Here is a 20,515-nt window from a genome sequence, read left to right as displayed (position 1 = left end):
AGGAGATCCGAATCTCTCTTCAGTGTGTCCACCAGATGTATTTGGGGGGTTGCCTCTGACACCTTGAAACAGCTCCCCAGTGGAGTGAAACGCGCTGGTGGTTTAAAAGTGACCGACTGTACTTGGCGAAAGTCCGGATAAGCAGCAGAAAATCCTAGTCTTGAACCTCTGAAGATCAGCACCATCAAGGACATTTCTTCCTGGGTCGACACCATCACCCAGAGGCAACCCCCAAAAATACATCTGGCGAACACACTGAAGAGAGATTCGGATCTCCTGTATGGAACTGCCAGTGGGGCTCTCCCCTGCTGAATTGTCCCTGGTCTCAGTATACAGGCGAGGATAATCAAGAAAAGGACTTATACGGTACCGTATGGACTTACAAAAACCAACAATTTAGTCACTAAACTCAATCTGACCCCCCCCTTCCCCCTTTATATCACCTATAACCCCCTTATGTTTTAAGGCTTTTAATGGTCAAATTTGACCTCTACTACTGAGTAGTTCATACAGCCTACCATTTTAAATTTTAAGATTAAAAATTATTTTAATGGTACTTGAATTGTTTATGTATTAATTGTGTGTAATATTAGCTTCTAGCGCAGTCTTTCCTCCTTTTTTTCCCGTATCCATTATTTTGGGGACTGACACCCCCCACTATTGTACTGCAGCTTGACAAAGCCACTCACACCTCTGCGCCTCCTACAGGTAACGCAGTTACCTAAACTTTTCTTTTGAAACACAGTCATTACCTGAAGCAGAAACAGCTGTGTAGGAGGCTTAAAACTGGGTGAGAAACAGCCAACCTCTGCTACAAAGGTGAGGCTGTCACAGGTCATACACCATAGCAAGGCTGAGTGCAGCAACTAGATTCAGTTCACACAACCACTGGTGGCCATAGCAATGAGATAGGAAGAGGCAGCCTAGCATTTCATAAGCAAAATGGCCACACACACCATAAAATTGCTGCTTACTTTGTCTCCATTCAAGAACCTGCAGAGTTGACAGTTATACAACCCCATCCATTTATCCAGTACTAGTTAAAAGCCCACCAAAATGACAGCTTCTGCAGTGTACTTTCACTTTGAGTGGTGACAGTTTTTACTTTCACTTTGAGTGACAGGGATAAATTGGGAGGTTTATTCAAACTTGTACAGAGATCGACTACCAATCATCCTGTCATTGTTTAAATGGAAGTTAGAAGCTGATTGGTTAATACTTTCTCTCTGTTGGCTTATACCTGCAAGATTCAATCAGTCCACAGTTGCTGCCATCAGTATCCTTTGCTGTCTACTCCCAAACCAAACTCTGATCACATCCAGTGGGAAATGTTAGTGATATGTATTATTCAGAGTATGGCGGTGGTTCAGAAATATCTGCCGTTCGAGAAAAGGCTGGAGGCTTAGGAAAGTCTGGTGACTGAGAAAATGGCGGCAGTGAAGGGAAGTCTGGTGACTGAGAAAATGGCGGAGGGTGAAGAAAGTCTTGTAACTGAGAAAAGGGCGGAGGTTGAGAAAAGTCTGGTGTTTGGGGAAAATTTGCTGAGATTTCAGAATATGCTGGAGGGTCTGGGAAATCAGTAGCGGGATCTGGATGGATCTGCAAAGAGAAATTCTACTATCAAATCATATTATATTTAAATATTTAATGCACATTTCATATATCTGTAGTACCATTACATATTATAAACATAAAATCCAAAAAGAACATACATAAAATAAATCTGGAGAATTTGAGAATTATCTAATTTATTAGCTCAACATTACTAATTAGAATCATACATTACTAATTAGTAATTACAAACATTACTAATTATAATCATAATAGGTTTTGCAGTAAATTATGCAATATGTAGCATTTTTTGCTTAATTATGTCCAGGGTATTGGGTTTATCCTCCATGTCCTAAAGGTTCCCATACGCCACGTGATTTGGGCCCAATTTCACCCAATTCCGCCGGATTGGGCCGAGTAAGCGGGTGAAATCAGCCCAAATCGCTAGTGTATGACATCGGAGTCAGTCTGGCTGAGTACAGGCTAAGCACCCAAGATGTATTGCAGCTGATACGGTGCAGGGTGTGACGGGCAGGGAACGGGGTATCGGGGGAGATGGGGGGATCAGCGGCGGGTGGCAAGCAGGGTGCGGCGGCAGGGAGCAGGGTTCGGGCTGCAGCAGGAGGCAATTGGAATGCGCCAGAAAGAATTGAGGGACCGCCCGAATACCCGAATAGGAGGCAGCTGATTGGCTGACAGAGCTCTCTCATCCAATCAGCGGCCGGCCAGTCTTTTGAATAGGATTTTAAAATTCTGCCGCCCCCCGGCTACAGCTCTCCGGGCTCACGTGTGAATGCACGCCGGTATCCGGGAGGGGGACAGGATTTTCGGAAGCATATAAATGACAATAAATAAACGCAAATGTTTGATTCTTTATCAGTCACTATTACTCAGATATTGCAAAGACTGGTTCCTGTACTTTTTATCTGATTTACAAAAGCCACACAGACTTGTGTGCGCTGTATGCAAGCACTGCTGCCTTGCAGCTATAAACGCATGAGGAACTTTACTTATTTTTAAACAGTAGTGGTGTATGTTCCTGTATATCTCGCATTGATGCTACATGTTTCTTACCTGGGGCGGATTCTCCAAATGAAGTTTGAGAGCTCTCCATCCAAAGACGACGATATAACTAGACATACTTAACTGCAGCAAGTTCGTCATCAGAAGAATTGAAAGAATGGCGAGCGTTCCCATCTGCAATGGATCACAGTTGTTAGAGTTACAGGCATTACTACATACAGTATCTTGGGTATTAGAATTCGGTTCTAAGTATTTGTTAAGGAAGGTTTGGATGAGTGAAACATTCATCTATAACAAAAGGGAGCCAAGCAGTGACAATTTTAGTGAAGCGAGTGAAAAAAATATATGGTCATGTGAGTGCTTTCTTCCATAAATCGTTAACAATATATCGCAACGATGGACTTTACTCATTCCGGTTGACTTGGTAAGCAGAGGAGATCACTGAGGAGTGCCCGCCCCAAATGCGGGCTCCAGGGCGAAGACAGGGGAGGGCGGCTGATGAGAACTCAGCCACCTGTCCTCGGCACATTGCTTCACGTTTGCATTTGCATGAGGATCCCCATTAAACGCAGGCCGTTCCCATGTTCCAACACTTCATTTAAAAAAAGCCCATAGCCATAAATTCAACATTGTTCACGGGTACAGCCTGGGCAGGTCGCTAATAATTTTTTATAAAAAAGGATGAATGGTTGGCTTCAGCATTTCAGTAATCAGAAAGACCTTGGCAGAACCTTGGAAGTCTTGAAGGACTTTCATGAACTACTAGGGATCTCACAATTACTCGAGACCTTTAGATAAAACTTCAGAGATTTATCAGAGAAGCTGTCCAAAACAAGACTGGAGGATTGACCCTCCCTCAGCTAATCAGCAGTGGAGCTCCACCGGAGGCCACTGCTCATTGGCTGGGGCTGGGCCAATCCCCTAGTTCAAGGGAGGAGCCGCAAGTTCTACATTATGGCTGCTCCCGTACGATGGTCCGGGTAATGCGTTTTGTTATTTTAACCCCTGGGATGCCTACTATGGATCGAAGAGGACGCCATCTGCGCCGGAGGTCTTGGTATGCATAATTTCCTTCCACAGGTACCCAATGGGATTCTACTGGAGAAGAGGACGATGGAATCCATATGTGAGTATGTATGAATGAATGTAGTATGAATTAAAGTTGTATTTTTCTAATGTGTGTGTGTTTATTTCACTTTTTGTTTAGTTGTAGAACTACAAGTACCAGTGGGCCCTTTAATGCCCCGCATGCTGGGACGTGTGGTTCTCCAAGTCCCTGCATATGGTGCAGGCTTGCTGGGACTTGTTGTTCCAAAACAAAACACAATAGTTTATTATCTATTTTTTTTTTACACAAAATATCAGCCCGGGGACGAGTGAGCAGCTTGCGCGTCCCTGTCCGCTGGCCCGCTGTCCGCCAGCCTGCGCCAGCGCTCACCAGCTGATTAGATCTGGCGGGCGGATGGGCTGGCTGATGGCGGCTTCATCTGTTTTAGTAAAAACAACAACCCTGTGTTAATAAATATGATGTAAAGATTGCCGTATTTGGCTAGTGATACTTACATTACCATAATTACACTCAGAGCCACACGGATATAGTCTAAAAGCATCAACAAATCCTAAGGCAAGCCCAAGTAACGAGACCGTGAGGCTGATGGCTTGCGATATGAAGGCAGCTGTGACCTGTGCAGAGAAATGATGGCCTTCATATTATAGACAGCCTACACATATACTGTATGTGAAAGACCATAAACTGTAATCACGACATACTGGGGGTTACTCAGATGTGGACGGAGGTGCTGTGTGCATGCGCTGGGCCCGTTCTGCAGGTGCACTACTGTGCCCTGTGATGACTGGCACACAATGGAATCAGACTGGCAGTGATTGACAACCTGATGACATTTGGCAACAAGTAGGGGCAGCAGGAAAAAACAGAAAGAATAAAGAATTTGTGCACTCTGTAGACGCACAGGTTTCTAAAAGAAGGTGTGGCCGTGATGAAAAGGTGTGGCCTCATGACAGGGTGTGTGGCCTTGCAGGAAAGTTCCATCTTATATCCCTGCAACCTGCACACCCATAAAAAGATCCTGATACATGCAACTTACATTATTTGTAATGCCCCTTACACATAGTACCACACACTGTAATGCCCATTACACAATATGCCACACACCATAATGCCCATTACACATTATGCCACACACCATAATGTCAATGACACATTATGCCACAAACTGTAATGCCCTTTACACATTATGTCAAACACCATAATGTCCATGACATATTATGCCACACACCGTAATGCCCATTTCACATTATGCCACACACCATAACAATCATAGTACATTATGTCACACAGTTAAGCCAATTACACATTATGCATTATGCACACTGTAGGTGCTAATGCTAAACCACTGGTCCTAGGCTGCAGCATGAGGAGTCTAAATGTAATAGGTGTCTCCTGCTGCTTTACCAAACAGAGCTATGGAAGCAGCAACTCTGTCTACAACTGAATCAGGCCCATTATATGAAGAAGAATGAGCTAGAGGGGGATTTATTGTTTGGTTTGGATGAGATAAAAAAATATTTTAAAAAAGCCTGAGTGGATATAATAAACAGAAGCAAATAGATCATACTTGCCTACTTTTGAAAATTAGTTTCAGGGAGATTATAGTTGGTAATAGAATTTTGCACAGCGCCCCATTGAGGGGGCGTGTCATGCTCCACCCAAAGGGCGTGTCTAGTTCCATATATGGAAAGATTGTGAAAAGAGATTGTGAACGTAGCACCTGGAAGCATGGGTGTGTACTGCTACATCTGAGAGGAATCTTTTAAAATGACTTATATCCAAATGTAGATGAGCCCCAGAACAGTTAGTAAGAGATACTATACTTGGTAAAGTGCTGGGAAATGGTGCTGGTGATTCAATGTAAGTGTATCTATCTGTCATTACTTTTCACAAAAAATGTAACAGTGTAATGTGGGCTAGGCGACATGAGGGAGATTGCTAGACTAATGAGGGAGAGAGGGAGATTGCTGCTATTACAGGGAGTCGCCTGCAGAATGCAGGAGGGGAGGTAACTATGATGTAACAGTGTAATGTGGGCTAGGTGACATAAGGGAGAATGCTAGACTAATGACGGAGAGAGGGAGATTTCTGCTATGTCAGGGAGTCTCCTGCAGAATGCAGGAGGGGAGGTAACTATGATGTAACAGTGTAATGTGGGTTAGGTGACATGAGGGAGATTGCTAGACTAATGAGGGAGAGAGGGAGATTGCTGCTATGTCAGGGAGTCTCCTGCAGAATGCAGGAGGGGAGGCAGCTATGCAATAGATACAGTTACAGTACATTCATTTTATAACCACATTCAAGACATCATTGCCATACTGGCACATATAGAGCGATAGCCTGTACTCACCAGCTTGATAGAGGGTACAGTTTGAGCACCAGCAGCCAGAAATCCTGAAATGATCAACTGCAAAGCAAAGCAAGTATACAAGTCACTTACTTCATAAACAAGGAATGGGATACATTCAGTTAATCGTGCGCATATTACCCAAATAGTACATAACTATGGGGCCGAGGTTGGTCGCTCTAGAGCCAGAGGTGGTGGGCAGGGGCGGACAGGACTTTTATGAAATCACTGGGCGTTCCCCTGGAAATGCAGATGGCCATTGCCTGATCGTGGTGGGCAGCTGGCATCACATGACTTCAGCTCCCGCCCCCTTTTCCCCATCTGAAATAAAAGTCAGTTTTCACAGAAGAGGAGAAAGATGATTCAGTGGTCAGCGACCATTTCTCGTACACACCCCCTTGCATGCTTGTTGTGAGGGGATGCAGGCAGTGCGGGTGGCATGGGGGGGGGACGTGTTGGTGGGGAGACGCGCGGCGCTGACCTGTTTGCTAAGCTGCGAGTATATGGTGGAGTAGCATAGCGCTATGAAGTAGCGTTAGCAGGTGGCTGGGGTCAGCGTGGCGGCAGAATTTAAATTTTTTTAAAAAACACTGCCATCGCTGACCCCCGCCTCCTGCTAGCGCTCCTTCACAGTGCTAAACTACACAGGCGGACACCGGCTGCGGTCTCTCCGGCCCCCTCTCCCCAAACCCGACGCCACCAAAAGCAATCCACTTCGCCCCCCACCCACGGATTGCATTAGAGCGATTGCATGTGGTTAAAAACCCCATGCAATCGCTCCGGCAATTTGATAGATATTATGTGCAGCACATACTATCTACCGATGCAACATTCCATGGCAGACCCGCACGTCGCCTCGAATGATCCCTAAAATATGCATACAAGTGTATGGGCAGCATTAGATTTACCAGATCTTGAAGGTAGATAAAGAAGAGAAGTTGCCCATTCCAGCCAATGAAATTCTGACTGTCAATTTACAGTATGTGCTTGATAAAAGCTTATTGGTTGCTATAAGCAACTTCTGCACTTTATCTCTCAACAAGATTTGATAAATCTCACAGACATATAACTATGGATTAATTTGGTCCAATCAGAAACGACCTTATAATTATTTTTCACCAGTCTTCTTAAGTGGCATAACAGTGGAGGCACTAACCACTGGGCTTCTGCTGTCAGGAGGGCACCAAGAAAGAAAGAAAGACAGACAGAGGGGGCTACTGAACTAGGACAAATCTCTCTCTCCACTCATTTCATAGTGATTTGCTACAGTCACTGCTGACTGCTGTCCTTTTTCTCAATCGCCCCTCCCCACCCCTCGGAGCTCTATTTATTATCATTTGCAACCAGCTCCTGGAAATAAAGATTTCTTATTGACACAGTTATCCACTAGGGGGAGGGATTTTGGTAAAGCAGAGTTACAGATGAGGGGTCAGAGGAACATATGGAGAAAGGAATTCAGAGGAGCATACGGAGAAGGATATCAGCAGAAAATATGGTGAGGAAGAGGCCAGAGGTACACATGGCTCAGGGGAGGTCAAATGCACTATAAGAGGAGAGATCATAGGCACACATGGTGAGGTAGGAAGCAGTGGCACTCATGGGAGAGATTTGCCAATATTACTGATGATTAATGGAAGCAGATGAAGGAGGAGCATTAAGTAAAGATGGGGTTCGGGACCTATGTGAAGGATGAGATGTGATGAGAGCCTGAAGCTTTCAATGAGAGCTCAGTTACTGCAGTACCACTCTTGGCCACTGTGTGCACTGTAGAGCACTACCATTCTTATCTTACTGAAATTGTCACTCTTACTAAATTTGTCACTGCTCGGCTCCCTTTTATCATAGGTTAATGCTTCATACACCTAAACCTTTCTCAACAAATGCTTCATAAAATGTCGAGGAAAGCATCAGAATCCGTTCATGAGATTATGTTTTTATATATAGCCTCGGTAGGCAGGGCCGGTGTAAGGATTCTCAGCACCCTAGGCAAAACTTCAGCCTACTGCCCCCCCTTCATACCGCCACTATTAACCACTTTCCAAACCCTTAAGGCATACTGTTCTGGAATGGCAGGGAGGCCCAAAAATCGTGTGGTCCCCCCTGTCCCCTCGGGAGGTGGGAAAGTCCCCTGCTTTCCCTGGAGGCCCCCTGCACCCTCTAATTTACCACCCACAACAGAGTACAAGGAAAAGTACCACCGAATGCACCCCCCCCCCCCCTCTTACGGAGCAATAAAAGTAAAAAAGTAACTCGCCGGGGGGGTTTGCACATGGGCATATTCACGCATCTGCATGGCCATGCGCAAACCCCCACCATTGGCCGAGGGAGCCAATCCAGTCCCTGGAAGAAGAGGTTGGCCCTTGAGCAGTGGGGCCTACCAGGGTTTTCCCCTGTACCTCTATTGGCCAGTCCGACCCTGGCAATGTAGTAGTAGTAGTAATCGCCTGTGGATAAATTCAGTGTCATCTATGATTTTAATAAGGTTTAAGTACATAGTATTTAAATGAACAGATAATACTGTAGATCATCCATAAATACGTACAACTGGTGGCCCCCAAAATATGATGTAACTCAGCCAAGTGATGTTCCGGCCGCCAACAAAGTTTTGGACAATCCCAAGAGCTAGCTGAAAGTGAGCCACAAAGATCTGAAAAACCTGTAAAACACAGCAAGACATTGCAGTAAGTGTACTGAAGAATACATACAGTACTCAAGTATATAAGAACAAGCCAGTTTAAAAAAAAAGTCATGAAAAACTCATGTCGACTTTTTCATTTGTCGGCCTTTTTCATGTTGACCTTTTTCACTCCGTCTTCCTTTTGACCCTGTTGACCTTTTGACAGTGTCGACCTATTTCATGTTGAGCTTTTTCACCCTGTCGATTTTGTGACCATGTTGACCTTTCCCTTTGTTACCTTTTGGCCCTGTCGACCTATTGAATGTTGACCTTTTTGTGTCCACCTACTGACTGTCTATCTAAACACTGTCTATCTAATAATCCACAGCCTTAACAGAGCGGTTAATGTTTTGTCTCAACCCAGACTCTTCTCAAGACCACACTGCCTGCCTATCCAGTGTGAATCTTCACCCTGCACCCCAGGGGGGCTATATATGCCACAAACAATCACCTACCGGATTACCTCCCACCACAAAAAAGGCCTTTCTTCCTCATAAACACAGGTATTTAATCTCAATACAGAGCATTTTATTGCACTCACCCATACAACTTTCATTCCAAGGACAACCACCTCATGGTAGCACTTATTGTGCCGGATCTCATTTCCGTAACAGTGACTTGCTCCGCTCAGTGTCCGGTATACTTTCCACCGCCATAGAATGCATCTCCAGAAGCAACCATTACCACTTCCTACCCTCGCACCTATCACTGGCGTTCGTTCCGCCCACTGTTGAAAGCAAACCTGAAAGTGGCCGCCTATCACTTCCATTCTCCCCCCATCACAGGGGAATGTGTCAACCACCGTGGAACGCACACCCCAAAACACTGACTTCCTGATCAGTGATTTGCGCTAATATTTCCCATGATCCTCTGGATCACTTCTACATGGCCACTCTTTCAACCGTATCATGGGCCAAATATATTAAGCATTAACAAGTGATAAAGTGGAGAGTGATTTTGGGCCTTATTTTGGTTCATTCTTTCTGACAAAATCCTTCTTAGATGGGCAAAACCATATGCACTGCAGGTGGGGCAGATGTGACATGTGCAGAGAGAATTAGATTTGGGTGGGGTTTTACTTCAAAGTGAGATCTATATTGCAGTGTAAAAATAAAGCAGCCAGGATATTCCCTGCACAGAAACAAAATTACTCACCCAAATCTAATTCTCTCTGCACATGTTACATCTGCCCCCCTGCAGTGCACATGGTTTCTAAGAAGGATTTTGTCAGAAAGAATGAACCAAAATAAGGCCCAAAGAGTGATAAAGGACCAGCTAATCAGCTTACAGGCTGTGTTTGAGAAATGACAGTTAGGAACTGATTGGCTGTTAATTAATCACTCTCCATCTGCTAATGCGTAATACCCTTGGCCCCATATTTCTAACTACATAAAGTGCCAGAAACTAGTTAACCCTTTACTACTAGAGCTGATACCGTTACATACATATTGACTATTGACATTTTATAAAGTGCACATTCTACTTATACAATATCACTTTAAGGTTTTTAGTCGGGGGTGTGACCCAATCAATAATCATGTAGCATTAAGCTGACACCGGATGATTCGCCCATAGGAAATGTGCAGCTATCGGTTTGTAAGTCAGGTTGTTTGCATATGCAAAACCTACGAACTTGGGTGGCCAAACCGGTCCTCGAGATCTACCAACAGGTCATGATTTCCAAACCACCTAACTGGAGCAGTCATTACTAACTGTCACATTTTCAAACATGTGCTGCATTCATTCCTAACCGACAAATTGCAGTTGGTAGATCTCGAGGACTGGTTTGGCCACCCCTGGTATAGACAAACGATGTTGGTTTATTATTTCACTAAAACTCTGTACATTTTTTCAGCTTGCAAGGGCAGATCAGATAATAGATCACATGGTCCAGTAGTCACCTCCGATGGGGTTGTAGGGCAATCTTCCTGCCCATATGGGGTCATAGAATAACCAACCTGAGCGGCGCGCTATACGTTGTACAATTTAGCCATGTAAAGCAGCCATTTTGTGTCTGTGACCACATTTCCTTTTTCTCAGAGGCAGGCGTCATATTTATCCTAGAACATCTTTCAGATTATGACTCCTTCATACTGTATGTCCATCATTAGTGGACTTCTACCAACTTTTTTGAAGGTCGGGTCCGAACTGGTAATTGGCCATTTCCTTAGTCTTTCAGCACTATGCTTTTTCTGCTGGTCTTGGGTTTCGTTGCATGTACTGTATATCTCTAGCTTTATTGAGACATTTTTGTACACCAGAGTGCTTATAACGCCTCACCAGAAATCCATTCCGGCAATCTTCGAGTGGATTTCCTGCCTGTGCCGTATCAGAGTTAAAAATGGTGAAATGGGCAAGTTCGATTTCAGCTTGTCGGGGTGATGTCTCGTGGCCCATAACAGTGTGTTTCTGCCTGTCGGTTTGCAAAATAAAGTATATTCCAAGCATGGTGCTTTATTAATTGATCACTGTCACGTCCAAAAAGTCCATCCTTTCATGATCTGCAGATGCTATAAATGGGACCACATAATTCATTAAGGCCCCTTACCACTGGACAAAATAACTCTGCATCTCCCCACCAGATCAAAAAAAGGTCATCAATGAATCTATTGTAGTATATGGCCGGCATATCAAACATTTAGGATATTCTCGCTCTCATATTTATCCATTGTCTAATATGATCAACAAATTCATTGAAAGGGGCACAAATTACCCCAAAGCAGTACTCATAGAGGCCAAAAATAAGGTACTAAGTTTATTCCTAAAGACAAGTCCTTAGAACAAGACAAATTTGTTTGTGTGAACTCTTATCACCATGCGAGTACCGCCATCAATGAATCTGGCAAGAAATATTGGCCGATTATCAGCGGAGATCCGTCTCTGAAATCCCTTTAAAACTATCGGATGATGAACAAGGGGTAGAAATCTTCAATCCTTCCTTGTCAAAAATGACGTAGCACCATTGTTGGAATCAGTTCCATCAAAGTCATTCCTGGGTACTCCACGCCCTGGATGCTTTAAATGTATGGGTTGTGTCACCTGCAGCCACATGGTTGCAGGTGACAAATTCTACCACCCGTACTCTGGTAAATGCTTCAACATTAGACAAAGGGTAACTTGCAGCACAAAGTTTGTTGTATATCTTATCAGCTGCCCATGCGGCCGCCATTACGTCGGAAAAACGGAAGGGGCATTTAAAGAAAGAGCTGCAGCACATCGCTCCACCATTAAAGCTGCTTTAATATCTGGCCACAGTGAACATCCTGTAGCCCGCAAGGCAAGCAAGGCAAATCTCAGCCACCCTGCGGTACCGGATTATTGAACATATACCCATCAATAAATGGGGAGGAGGGGGGGGGTGATAGAGGTCTCTGGCTTCTACAAGCAGAAAGCAGATGGATTTTCAGACTCGATACGCTGGCACCAAGAGGTCAAAATGAAAATCTCAGTCTGTCCTGTTTCTCTTAATATGTAACCTTGGACTGTGTATTGCTGTCATACTATATTTGTTCCATACTCTTTTTGCATATCTTTTTTCATTGATATTTATTGGATGCTGTATTATGACATAGTTGATATTCGCTGTACTTGCATGTGCAGTTGCTAGGTTACCAAATGCAATGTCTTAATTTGTTTGTTTTATCATGTGGTTTCCTCAGGTACGCTTCGGCCCATCCCCCGAGCAGGTGGATGATGTCAGCGCTTGGTTTACTTCGTCCGACGACAGGAGAGGACGTGGACATGGATGAAGGGTATTTAGTTGAGTTGTGTCATATATGTTTTGTAACAGCACCCTGACGAAAATGCAATAAACTGCATTGAAACGTTGGCATCATATCGGGCCTGCGCTTGTTTCTTTGGTTGAGTGCCACCTTCAGTCCATGCAGGTCCTGTCCAGGTGATGGAGCAAGCGCTTCTAGTAATCAGGCACACATGTCACACTTTCTTACAGCTCATCGTTAGTGCAAGACACCAGCAAGTGGCCAGGCGATAGAGGGGGTGGGCCAGTGGGTTAGTGACAGGGAGCCTATGATTTTGTGTATAGTCAGGGCCGGGAGGTGTGTTGCGGCGGCCGCTGAGTCATTCCACAGGGTGGGGGCAGGCACGGGCGTGGGAAATGATGCGGCCGCCGCGGGGTCACTCCACAGGGGGAGGGGGAGTTGCGGGATCCAAGGGGGGTCCAACTGGATCCAAGGGGGGAACTGCTCCCAAGTTCCGCCCTCCAGTGGCCTGTGCCCCAGGCAAATGCCTAAAGCTGCCTAGTGGTGTCGCTGGCCCTGTGTACAGTATATGCTGTTTTTGGACCGGCTGTTTTTGGTTAAGGTACCCTGTAAGTTTGCCATGGAAAAGTCATTTTTAGTCATATATATATACAGTATAGTCCAATCCCAAAAAAATGGCACTCACCAGGGCTTTGGTACTTTTATAATTCCAGCAGGATTTTTATTCCATACCACAGAGAATTTCACAGATATACTGTACAGTCAGGTCGATGTTTCGGCCATGGAACGTGGCCTTAATCATGACCACCTCGTACAGGACACACAGACAAATCCCTAACAGCATGTGTCAATATTTAAGGATACACCAGTCCCGCCCACTGTGGAACTACCTATCAAAGAAAAGTACCCCTAAACTCGAACAGCGCTATGCCCACACACCACAGCATTGCTCCACGTTTCACTGTCCAAACGTCAGCTTGACAAAGCTGACGTTTGGACAGCGAAACGCGTTGGTACTGCTGGATGCCAGATCTTGGGTAATCTTGGAGGACCTACCTGCTCAATATTCTGACCCCTGCGTTCCCCAAACAATAATCGGAAGTCTTCAGCTAAATACTCCATCTGACCTGGACACTTTGCCACGAGGTTGAAGGTAGGCTACCAAAAACATCAGCCACTCCCTTAGTGTGCCCACAGGAATACAAATTGCCGTTTCTGGACTCCATCCAATTACTGGGATTATTGCACAGTGTGGACAGTGCGGGACTCATTGCTCCTCCACCCCCCATTTGAGGATTGCCCTGATAACACGTGAGATCTGACACCATTATTGTTTTTAAAACAGCATTTTTATTTATATTTTTTGTAAACAGTGTACCCAATTTTTTGTAATATATGCTTTATTATTGTTATATATGTGCTTGCCATATGCAGGGCCGGCGCCACCACTAGGCAAATCTAGGCATTTGTCTAGGGCACCGGCCACTGGAGGGCGGTGTTTCGCCCCCCTTGCTGCCCGGGAACCTGTCCTGCGGCGCTGTGCGTATATAAAGCTGGCTCCCTGCAGTCAGTAAGAAATAACGAGCGCTATCCGCCGGGCTATGCGGAAGCGCTTCTGTTTTGGAAACACTGGCCGCACGCTGAGATTCAGCCAATCAGCGTGCGCCGTGTGGCCAGTGTTTCCAAAACAGAAGCGCTTCCGCATAGCCCGGTGGATAGCGCTCGTTATTTCTTATTGACTGCAGGGACCACCCGCTGCCGCCGCCGCCAGCTTTATATACGCACAGCGCTGCAGGACAGGTAACCGGGCGGCAGACACCGGGGCGCCCCCACCCCAACTTGCCTGGGGCGCTCCGGTGCCTTGCACCAGCTCTGGCCATACCACATGATAAATTAAATCGTTTTAATTTTTAAAGATTGATTCACTCATTATTGAAGGTGAGTGCTGCTTTTCTTGTTTTTCTTTTTTAATGGAATTATAAAAGTACCAAAGCCCTGGTGATTGCCATTTTTTGGGGATTGGACTGTATTTGTGGCCTGTATAAGGTACCACTGATGTGCAACCCCAGGCGGATGCTGGATTTAAAAGTGAGTGCCAACCTTATCCAGGATATATATATATATACTATATATATAGTCTTCAGGGCCGATGCAAGGCACCGGAGCGCTCCAGGCGAGTCGGGGTGGGGGCGCCCCGGTGCCGGGGGAGGGGGTGTACCTGTCCTGCGGCGCTGTGTATTTAAAGCTGGCGGCGGTGGCAGAGAGGGGTCCCTGCAGTCAACGAGCGCTATCCGCCGGGCTATGCGGAAGCCAGGGGCGTAACTATAGCACCGCAGCCCCCGCCACCGCAGGGGGGCGCTGGGGGCTGCGGTGCTATAGTTAACCCCCCCAATCCCCCGCAGACTTACGTATCTCGCTGGTCCTGGTGGCTCCGTTCTTCTGATGAGGACCACCACAAAATGGGCGCCCCCATATAGCACACTGTTCTCTGAAACTGTCTGCTGTATGGGGGCGGCCATTTTGTGGTGGTCCTCAGCAGAAGAACGGAGCCGCCGGGACCAGCGCAGCGCGATAGGTAAGTCCGCGGGGAGGGGGTTAGCATAGGCGACGGGGCGGCCAGGGGGGGGTGCTTGACGGGGCGGCGGCGGCGGGGGGTGGGTATGGGCGCCCCCCCTAACGACGGGGGGGCGCCCAAAACTTAGCTACGCCACTGGCGGAAGCGCTTATGTTGTGAAAACACTGGCCGCACGGCGCACGCTGATTGGCTGAATCTCAGCCAATCAGCGTGCGGACAGTGTTTTCACAACAGAAGCGCTTCCGCATAGCCCGGCGGATAGCGCTCAATTTCTTATTGACTCCAGGGACCCCTCGCTGCCTCCGCCGCCAGCTTTAAATACACAGCGCCGCAGGACAGGTACCCCCGCGGCACGGGGGACAAAATGCCACCCTCCAGTGGCCGGCGCCCTAGGCAAATGCCTAGATTTGCCTAGTGGTGGCGCCGGCCCTGATAGTCTTTGATTCTCATTACATAATTTAGATGCTATATAACTTTTAGTACTACTTTTGTTAGAGAGTTTACTGGAACACTTGGTTCCATATATATGCTTTTTTATTAGATTTATTTAAGATAAGAATGTAAAACACGCACACACACGCACGCACGCACACACACACACGCATTTAGGAATGTGTAAATTACCGGCAGTTGATTTACATAAAATGGTTTCTGTGGACGTGAAATGTTTGTGTTCCTGCTATGTTACTCTTTTACAAGCTACAGTATATGCAGAACACCTCTTATTTACACTTACCCCTCGTGATCTTGGTTTTGCCCTCAGAAAGACTTGGTGGAACAGTGTTGACTCCCTCCTCTCAGCGGGAGCAGGTGGTACATTCTGAGGGGCATCAGCTAGTGGAATATTCCAATACGGTGCAGAAGGGGGGTCATCCCATCTAGGTTCAGTATTGCGCTGACTGGATGACAGGATGTTGCTCTGTATGGATTCGTCTAGATGCACATTTAAGGGGTTTGTTTGAGAGGCCATATATAGATCTTTCTATGAAACTCCACATCCAGGGGGTAGAAAGTGGAGTAGAAAATGGACAAATGCAGAATCTTATGTACTTTGGACTACGACAACTTCTAAATGGATTTTACAGCACGCTCTATAAAGATATAAAAGTTACAAAGTGCATATAGATGTTTCACCATCCCATGGAAAACAAAGGTGTGAAACTACTGGTGTGTATAGTTTGAAGGGATGGGCTTCACGGTCTATCCCGGGGATCATTTGTGAAGCTTTCAGACTTAAAAGGGTGCCCACTTTTTTTAAAAGAGGTAGATTTATCAGAGTTTGGAGAGAGGTAAAGCAGCCAGAGATAAAGGTCCCCATTCCGGCCTGATCACACTCTGATATAGAAAACTCGGTTTAGTTTCAAGGCGGCACTTCACAGCAGATCGTATGCAAATCGTATGCAAATCGTATGCGATGTTTACATACAATTTGCATACGATTCGATCTGCGATGCGATTTAACACACCCCCACTATCCACGTCAGCCTGAAGCGTGGCGAGTGCAGTGTGTCCCGCGACGGGACGCGGTACGCATACTCCCGACCACTATCCACATCGGCTTGGAGTTGATTATAAAAAAGTGTGGCAAGCGCAGCGAGCCACCGAACCCGAAGCGTGGCGAGCGTCTGCTTAAAACGAGCCCGAAGCGTGGCGAGGGGCCGCGGAATACACGTCAAGTAATCCATGTCCCCTCACGGGGGCTCGCTGCGCTCGCTACACTTTAGGCTCGTTTTCCGCGCCCCTCGTGGGGCTCGCAGCGCTCGCCACACTTTATAAAATCAGTGTGGGTATGAACAGGTCGGGAGGACGCGTACCGCTGCCCCTCGCATCCCCCCACGCTGCAGTCTGACGTGAATAGTGGGGGTGTGCTAAATCGCATCGCGGATCAAATCGTATGACAAATCACATACTAATTGTATGCAAATTGCGTGCCATATTTGCATACGATTTGCATGCGATTTGCATATGATGCGATCTGCTGGGAAGTGCAACCGTGAAAGTAGCGAAAACTCTCCCTTTGCAAATTAATGCGCACCCTGTGCACAGGGCAGCCAGTAGGGCGGTGCTGTGGGTACAGCCGTCCCGGGCCCCGGCCTCTGGAAGGTCCCGAGCAGCCCATTTTGTCCACCGCAACCCCCCCTACTGCCTCCACTGCGTTGCGCTCAGTGTGCTGAACAAAGTAGGTACTGGAGCGCAGGGTTATTCAACCCAGGTAGCTGGTGGCCAATTAATTGGCTGCTCCGGCTTTTGAGCCAATCAGAGCGGCTGCCGGTACGCGAGCTCTGATTGGCTCACTAGCCAGTGCTGCATTTTAATTTTTGAAAAATCCTGCGCTCCGAGACCTCCGGGCTGCAGCTCAGTGGAAGAGGAGATGGGGGAGCAGGTTTTCGGTAACGGTAATGCCTGGTACACACCAGGACGACTAGGGCCCGATCCCCTCAATCTAGATCCAATTCCGACCAATTGGATGTAGATTGTAGGTAGATTGGGCCCTTTTTTTCCATCTGCAAGGGTGCACACGGGGGAAAAACAAATGTAGGGGCCGGACTTGAGGCAAAGCTTAGAGGTAGGCCTTCCCTGACAGGGTTTGTAGGGAGCTGATTAGTGGGGAAGTTATAGAAGGGGTTTCAAAGGAAAGGGTCATAGTGGGAGGGGTTTAACAGGGTGTTGGAGGGGTTTATAAGTAGGGTTCAGGCGGGAAAAGGGGACACTGGGAGTTTTTTACAGCAGCTTGCAGCTTCCATGGCTTCCCCAGGCGCTGCTGACTTGGAGGTATCCGCTGCGCTGGCTGCGCTTAGGGAAGCAGCGGGCACCAGAGGGGCGGAATGGCTGCAGCAGCAGATGTCCGGTCTGCTGGGGGGACTGGGAGCAGCGGCGCAAGAGGCTGCTCCAGCGGGCGCACGGCCTTGGAGGTTCCGGCCTCCGGAGCGCTTCAGCCCATCTGTGTCCCCCAGGGTTCAGCGCCGTTCACGGAGCCCCGTCAGGGACCCTCCAGGCCGGGCTGCGGGACGGGCACCTTCCGCCCGCAGGACCCGGTCTGGGAGGAATCCGTCCAGGAGGCGGAACTCTCCGCGCGGGGGGATCCACCCCCCGTGCAAGAAGATCCGGCGGTGCGGGGTACGGGACCTTGAGCGGTGGGGCATGCGGAACATGCTGCTGCCCGGCGCACGGTGGGCCGTGCCAGGGGGGCAGAAGAGCGTGCAGATGGGAGCAGGACTGGTGTCCGGAACGAGCAGCGCCCAGCGGGCTCCGCCTCCGATGATGTCACGCCGGCTGGCGCTGTCCCTGATGGTCGTGAATATGGAGTGCCGTTTGCCCGAGGATAAATTGCTGGGGCTGAAGGCTGAGGTGGGGAGGGCATTGCTGTTGAAGAAAATTAGATTGCGGGAGTTGCAGTCCTTGCTGGGTAAATTGAATTTCGCATGTCGCATTATGCCTATGGGCCGCATATTCAGCAGGAGGCTGGCGGCAGCGACAGCGGGGGTGGTTCTTCCTCATCATTTTGTCAGACTGGGCAGTGAATTGAAAGTGGACTTGCGAGTCTGGGCAGCATTTTTGGAGGCTTTTAATGGCAGAGCGTTGTGGATGTCAGACGCGTGTGTGGCCACGGAGCTAGACCTCTTCACGGACGCGGCTGGGAGTGTCGGTTTTGGGGCGTATTTCCAAGGACATTGGTGCGCGGGCCGGTGGCCGGAGTCTTGGGTACAGAGAGGCATGGTGAAAAACCTGGCATTGTTGGAGTTGTTTCCTATTCTAGTTGCAGTGGTGATTTGGGGGGAGTTGTTCCGCAACAGGAAGGTATGTTTTCATTGTGATAACTTAGGAGTCGTCATGGCCATCAACCAATTGTCGGCATCTTCCCCGCCGGTGGTCACGATTTTGCAGCAGTTAGTGTTGGAATGTCTGGCGTTGAATTTGTGGGTGGTGGCGAGGCATGTCCCTGGTGTCTCTAACGGTGTTGCGGATTCTTTGTCTTGTTCACAGTGGGAGCGTTTTCGGGATTTGGTGCCAGATGCGGACAGGGAGGGGACCGCGTGCCCGAGCCGGCTCTGGGATCTGCTGGACGGGTAGTTGACCAGCTCATCAGGGAATCTCTGGCCCCGAACACATGGTCGGCGTATAATCAGGACTGGCGGAATTGGTTGGAATGGCGTGAGGTAGCAGGTTTGCCTGAGGATGATGATGAGTTGGCTGTCCTGTTATATATTGGCCATTGTAAGGAGGTTGGTTGGTCAGTTGCAAAAATTACTCGCTGCATGGCGGGTTTGGCTTTTGGGTTTCGTTCATGTGGTAGGTCTGATGTCACAAAGAATTTTCTGATTTCGCAAGCATTGAAGGGGTGGAGGAGAGGTCATGTGGTCCAGGATCAGAGAAGGCCGGTTTCTTTTCAGTTATTGCAGAGTATGGGCAAGAAGTTAGGGGCGGTTTGCAGCTCCAATTTTGAGGAAAGGTTGTTTGGTGTAGCCTTTTCTCTTGCGTTTTTCAGGGCATTGCGGATAGGGGAGCTTGTGAGTCCAAGCGTGTCCAGGCCGGGGGGCTTGTTAGAAGAGGATGTGGATTTATACTCGGATAGGTTTGAGCTGTCGGTTAGGAGGTCAAAGACGGATCAGTTGGGAAGGGGGAAGCGGGTGGTCCTCTTCTCTGTACCAGGGTCGGATATGTGCCCGGTGGCACGACTAAGGAAGTTTAGGGAAATCAGAGTTGGCAGGGGAGGTGATCCTTTGTTGTTGCATGCAAATGGGTCTTTTCTGTCGCGATTCCAGTTCATAAGTGTGTTCAGGGCAGTGCTGCGGACGTTGGGCCTAAAGGGGGAGGAATATGCTGGTCACTCTTTCCGGATTGGGGCCGCAACTGAGGCTGCTAGGATGGGGTTTGGTGATGAGTTGATTAAGCGTATTGGGCGTTGGGAGTCGTCTCGTTTTCGTTCTTATGTTCGCTTAGGGGATTGTTGATGTTTGATTGGGTGTTTTTTCTGTTTTAGGGCAGCCTCCGTGCCTGATTTGGATTTTAGGACATTCATATGTATTTTGGGGAGCGTTACGGGCTGATGTGAGACCGAATGGCCGCCAGCTGGGTTTGGCTAGAGAGGAGGCGTTGGTCCGCTGGCTGGGGAAGCGCGGTATGGTATGGAGCGGAGTATTGCGGGAGTTCCACCGCTTTGTTCGGCTCGATAGGGCACCCGATATATTGGTTTTACACGTTGGGGGAAATGACCTTGGGGGCAGACCATTTAGGGAACTGATACGGGATATCAAGTTTGATCTCCTGCGTTTGTGGGCTATGTTTCCTGAGGTGATCACGGTATGGTCGGATATTGTGCCACGTCAATTTTGGAGGGATGCAAGGTCGGCTGACAAGATCAATAAGGCAAGGATTAAGGTCAACAGGGCGATTGGGTGTTTTATGGCCAGGAATGGGGCAGTGGTGGTGAGGCACAAGGAGCTTGAATCCGGTGCTGGTGCGTTTTGGAGAGGGGACGGTGTACATCTGAATGCTGTAGGGATGGATATTTGGTCTTTGGGACTACAAGAGGGAGTGGAAACAGCGGTCC

General features: G+C 47.8%; 1 protein-coding gene across 1 annotated transcript; it reads right to left on the bottom strand.

Annotated features, from left to right (window-relative positions):
- Positions 1-1,344: 1,344 nt before the first annotated feature.
- LOC146009578 (uncharacterized) lies at positions 1,345-13,511 on the bottom strand. The gene is made up of 6 exons (XM_083150023.1): positions 13,446-13,511; positions 8,533-8,646; positions 5,994-6,050; positions 4,138-4,257; positions 2,626-2,748; positions 1,345-1,491 (listed from the first exon to the last, which is right to left on the bottom strand). Exons 1-6 carry the CDS (start codon positions 13,509-13,511, stop codon positions 1,345-1,347), a joined length of 627 nt encoding a protein of 208 aa, XP_083006149.1.
- Positions 13,512-20,515: the final 7,004 nt, after the last annotated feature.

Source organism: Crinia signifera, chromosome 6 (assembly GCF_055691185.1).
Source record: "Crinia signifera chromosome 6, ASM5569118v1, whole genome shotgun sequence".
Lineage (NCBI taxonomy): Eukaryota > Metazoa > Chordata > Amphibia > Anura > Myobatrachidae > Crinia > Crinia signifera.
This window is presented reverse-complemented; position numbering and strand designations above follow the sequence as displayed.

Bases quoted from the DNA above. Each gene is read 5' to 3' on its own strand.
- LOC146009578 (XM_083150023.1), bottom strand. From the start codon at position 13,511: ATGGAGTATTTAGCTGAAGACTTCCGATTATTGTTTGGGGAACGCAGG. The intron at 8,647-13,445 runs GTAGGTCCTCCA...TGTGTTTTACAG, and splicing joins GGGGTCAGAATATTGAGCAG to GTTTTTCAGATCTTTGTGGC. The intron at 6,051-8,532 runs GTACGTATTTAT...TTTGCTTTGCAG, and splicing joins TATTTTGGGGGCCACCAGTT to TTGATCATTTCAGGATTTCT.